This window comes from Agrilus planipennis, unplaced genomic scaffold (assembly GCF_000699045.2).
Source record: "Agrilus planipennis isolate EAB-ADULT unplaced genomic scaffold, Apla_2.0 scaffold97, whole genome shotgun sequence".
NCBI lineage: Eukaryota > Metazoa > Arthropoda > Insecta > Coleoptera > Buprestidae > Agrilus > Agrilus planipennis.
In genome coordinates this window covers 331,648-336,499 of record NW_020438864.1, presented here as the reverse complement: position 1 = coordinate 336,499, position 4,852 = coordinate 331,648, and the positions used below count along the sequence as shown (strand labels likewise).

Here is a 4,852-nt window from a genome sequence, read left to right as displayed (position 1 = left end):
ATATCTATATCTTGAAGTAATTAAATTGTAGCGAAAAAACTCTTATTGTTTTTTTTTTGTGTAAATATTTTGTATATAAATTTTTTGTTTAATTTTTATTGGTAAATAAGTTTTGTTAATTGTTTAAATAGTGTTTTTTATTATTTTTATTACTAATTATTCGAATGACACTAAAAAATAAATAGGTACTTAAATAACAACTACTTTAAAAATGAGAAAAAAGTTAAGTAGCCTCTTCAAACTTTGCTCTTAATTTATACCGTACTGCAGAATGAAAATATATACTACCTGTGGTAATACAGATAAGAATAATGCGTGTTATGGCATTGACGTTGACAGCATTGGTCAGTTGGCAACAGTTTGTTAGTGTGAAGGTTGAGAAGTGACAAACAGGGAATAGTGGTTGATGTTCAGAAGACTAAGTTGATTAAATTAGATAAGTTGTGTGTATGTTATCTTTCAAATAAAAGAGAATATGTCAGTCCGACCACTAAGCTGGCTAAAGGCTACTAATGAAAACTTCAAGATAACAAACCCATGTAACACATTACTATTTTTGAAGTGAAACTTCTTTATAGACGGAGATTACGATTTTTTCTGTCAAGAAAAAGCGTTACGTCCGCGTGGAGGGGACAGATGGTATAAGGGGTTGGGTGAGGCGACAGCGGTGAATGGAGAGAAAGGCTATCCGCGGCGGAGAGAGAACAACGGCTGTATTAGATGCATATAATGTGCAGCCGCGCGGAGAGCGGGGTGTCCACTAGAGTCCCGGCGGCGTGTGCTGAGCTGTTATTTTGTTACCTCTACTTTTCCCGTGGCTGGGCATCATTGCCTCTATTTGCGCTCTGTGTAAAAATCGAATCATAATTTGCAGTAAATCTGTGAAAATGAAATGTGTGCTGGGACACATAGTAGAAGTGAAACTTCAATGGACAAGTGGGGAAACGAATCGCAACAAAATTTTTACTTTAAGTTTTGCGGGCAGACTGTTAATGTATTTGTCCAATTTGAAAATCTGCCCGTAAAACTTTAAACTAAGTGTAGTAGAATTTGGTTGCAACATCGGCTATTAGAACAACTTATAGGGTTCAACCATCACCTTTGTTAGCTGTGAAATACGTATGTTATGCGGTTGCCACTAGCTAAATGTTGTATTTTTCATTATAAAGCGGCTTTATTTCCCGCAAATTTTACGTTTGAAATCATATTATACAAATTTTGTATCTCCTTCTAATAGGGGGAGGGGCTTGAAATATAGTGATGGGCTACTATTTTTTTTTGTTTTCGTGGAAGACGGGAAATCTTTATAGATACCCAGTCGTCCGAACGACTGAGAAGTGTTGGATTCTCAAGGAAGGAGTCCTCGGACGTACCGACTGAAACTCCTCTGTCTCGGATCGTACTTTAGGACAATTATTTCGGAGCCTCTTAAGCCGGCTGTTATTTAAAAACCTGCTGTTTTTAAACTGAAAATAATGGATTCGGTGTTCAGTTATGAACCACGATCAGTTTACTATCTTAAACCATCAAACCTCCGACCAACATTCCTACATATCGGTTTGGATGTGTAAAAGTTTTATGAACACAGTGGAGTGTGTAGTTTCGCAAAACCATTGCAATCTGCAATAAATACAGATATAACTATAATAGAACCGAACATGTAACTGTTTAGTAGGATCGAGTACTAAAACTTGGATCTTTACGCCTATCTACAGTTAACTCTTTGTAAACAATTAATTTATTTCGATATCTAAAATGTAAATTAAATATAATTTTCTTTTATTAGCATTTCCCCAGAATGCCCAATTTGAGCAATACGATTCATCGGATTCTGTGAGAATTGTTGGAGGGTCTAATGCATCATTAAACGATTTTCCTTATGTAGTGCAAATTATGGCGGGTACTTACTTTTGCGGTGGATCGATATTGTCCAACGCATGGATACTTACGGCGGGTCAGTGCTTAACTGAGTAAGTACGAGTTAATTTTGTCACAAGTTAGTCTATTGTTAATGTGTCTAACATAAGGGTATTATACATGTACCTATATTTAGCCCCATTACAAGTACAAAATACTTATTTATAAGCTTATTTAGGATATGTAAATTAGGTATCTTTATTATTATTCAGTAAATCTTCTTTTATTCTTTGGAAGTTCATTGTAGATTTAAAATTGAAACAATTGTAATTCCAAATATATATTAACTATGTATATTTACTACATCTGAAGAAACCACACCGTGGCGAAACGTATGTTAACTTGACGATAAAATTATATACTCTTCTTTTGTAGCATAAATGTAACAAATATAACGATTATTGCTGGTGCTCTACATGAAGAAGGCGTTGAGGGTGTTCTATTGAAAGCTGAAGAACTCTACATCCACCCTCAGTACTCTGAGCCTCCTAACGACACTGAAGCAGGTCCCGACTATGATGTCGGTTTGATTAAATTGTTACAAAATTTGACCTTCAGTGATACGATTAGGAGTGTTCAACTAATCGATGAAAATCAACAAATAGCACCAGGAACCAATGCCACGGTTGTAGGGTGGGGATTGCAGTCACAAGATGTTAATGCCAGTTACATTGATGTACTTCAAGCAGTTACTGTACCAATTATCTCACAAGACGAATGCAGAAGTACTTTTAACCTTACCGAAGAGTACCTCACTGATAGAATGCTGTGTGCTGGTTACGACGAAGGTGGCAAGGATGCCTGTACGGTAAGTTAGATGGTTCTGCTGTCGTAGCACCTCATATTATATCGAAATAAGAGAAAAGCCAATTATGCCACCTCAAACGTGAGAAGATGGTCGTAAAAGGGCAATTACTTACATTAAAATGTGTCAGTGACAGAAATCTTATCGACTTTTAAGTTTTTCAAAGTCGTTGAAAAATGTGAGCGTCCCATTTTCTGTAAATAGAAAAAATGAAGGTTATATTCGCTAGATAGATTATTTACTGAAATAGTTCAGCTTAAATGATTTTGATAATATTTAAACGTGTGAAATTAATTCAATTTCTTCGGCTTTACACATCACTAATTTGACTACTAAGCTCTCAAGGTGACAGCTAGGGTAATTTGTAGTGGGTGGAAGTTTAATTCATTTCACATTATTGTTACAATATTATTAAGCGTTACAGCTATTAAAATGATTCTTAAAGTGTTTCATAAAATATTTTTTTGAAAAAAAAATTATTGAGTGGTATCAACAGTAAAACGCATACAAAGTTAGACAAGTAAGCGCATGAATTACGAGTTCCAAATATGAAGTGGATAAAATTGACCAGATCAATTTTCTCATCTTCAGAAGTATTATCAAAGCAGGCTCACTAGGGGTAGGAAAATCAATTTTGCATCTTATACACCCGTGAATATTTCTGAGTATTATTTGGAATGGGGATTGAAAAAAACGGCTGCTCCCACTCCGTTAAGTTAATATTCGGGACTCATGCACATATTGTTCTGATCCACTGATATTATTAAATTCAATAGGCTTAACATTACTGTTGATGTCACCTAATTAATTGTTTCTTCAACTATAATTTATTTTAGCTGACCAATTTTATTATCGTTAAATGTATCACTTCATTTTGTCGTACCTTTCATTATTATCTTTTAGCAAACAGTTAAATTATGTACACATGAGATGGTAAGATAGAGGAGTATATTAGATGTTTTTTGAAACGTGCACACTAAACAGTACTAAGATGTTACGTATTTTTAAAAAAGATTAATTAATAGTCCGGTTTTGATTGAAAGCGAAGAACAAATTTATTTGTAAATATCTTAAATTTTAGGGTGATTCTGGAGGACCCATGGTTGTTAATAATACCCTCATCGGCATCATATCGTGGGGTCGTGATTGCGCGCAGGAAAACAATCCAGGAGTCTACACTAACGTTGCAGCCATTCGTCAGTACATTAGAGATGTTACATCACTTTAAAAACAGATAATTATTAAAACAAAAAAGAAAATCAAGTTGTTTCCTTTTTTCAATGCTTTTCTCCGTCATTATGATCTTCATTTTCCAAATTAAGGACATTTTGACTTCATAATTCAAGAAATATGTTATACTAGCGGCCCGCCCCAGCTTCGCACGGGTTCAATGCTAATATTAAATATATTACAGAATGTCTTTATATACAACATTCACAGTTTTTTTGTCATTAGACAATACAAACCGGCCTCCCTGCCGGTACCGCCGCAACCGCTATGTCCCTGCATTTTAAATCTGTAATATCTTCGAAAATATTCATTTAAATTACATGCTGCAAAGGGCCATATTGATCTATATTAAATGCACAATGTATTTAAAAGTACTTAATTCGATAAGGATTAATGCTGTATTGCTTAAAATAGCTTCGTAAATAAGCCATTATTTCTCATAAAAAGTAAAGGATAAAAAATGGTTATTGTGGGTTATCCCTAAGAGATAGACGTATACCATCCCGGATTTGTACTGTAGTACATTATTTTGGTCTATCTCGTAAGGTTCAGCTAGCGTTTGCAATGTAAGCGCAAAAAATGTGTTTATTTATGACATCACATTAGAAACTTCTAAAATTATTGGTGTTTCTGTACTATATTATGCATGTATTATATATATAAACCTTCCTCTTGAATTACTCTATCTATTTAGAAAAACCGCACCAAAATCCTTTGCGTAGTTTTAAATATTTAAGCATACATAGGGACAGACAGCGGAAAGCAACTTTGTTTTATACTATGTAGTGATAAACTAACGGAAGTTTTAATGAACATTAAGTTTTTCATCAGTAGTGTATCGAAACTATCAAAAGTGAAAATGCAATTTAGATCTTATTAGTTCTCATCCGCACGTCGTAT

At 34.3% G+C, this 4,852-nt stretch overlaps 1 protein-coding gene across 1 annotated transcript in view; it reads left to right on the top strand.

Moving 5' to 3' along the window:
- The window catches only part of LOC108736269 (trypsin-7-like), a 7,871-nt gene extending 3,751 nt beyond the window's left edge, over window positions 1–4,120 (top strand). Inside the window, exons 2-4 of the mRNA XM_018468626.1 lie at window positions 1,787–1,970; window positions 2,293–2,725; window positions 3,804–4,120. Coding sequence (XP_018324128.1) covers window positions 1,787–1,970; window positions 2,293–2,725; window positions 3,804–3,950 — 764 coding nt within the window. The 3' untranslated portion in view covers window positions 3,951–4,120. The remainder of the gene's footprint in view (window positions 1–1,786; window positions 1,971–2,292; window positions 2,726–3,803) is intronic.
- The last annotated feature ends 732 nt before the right edge of the window (window positions 4,121–4,852 follow it).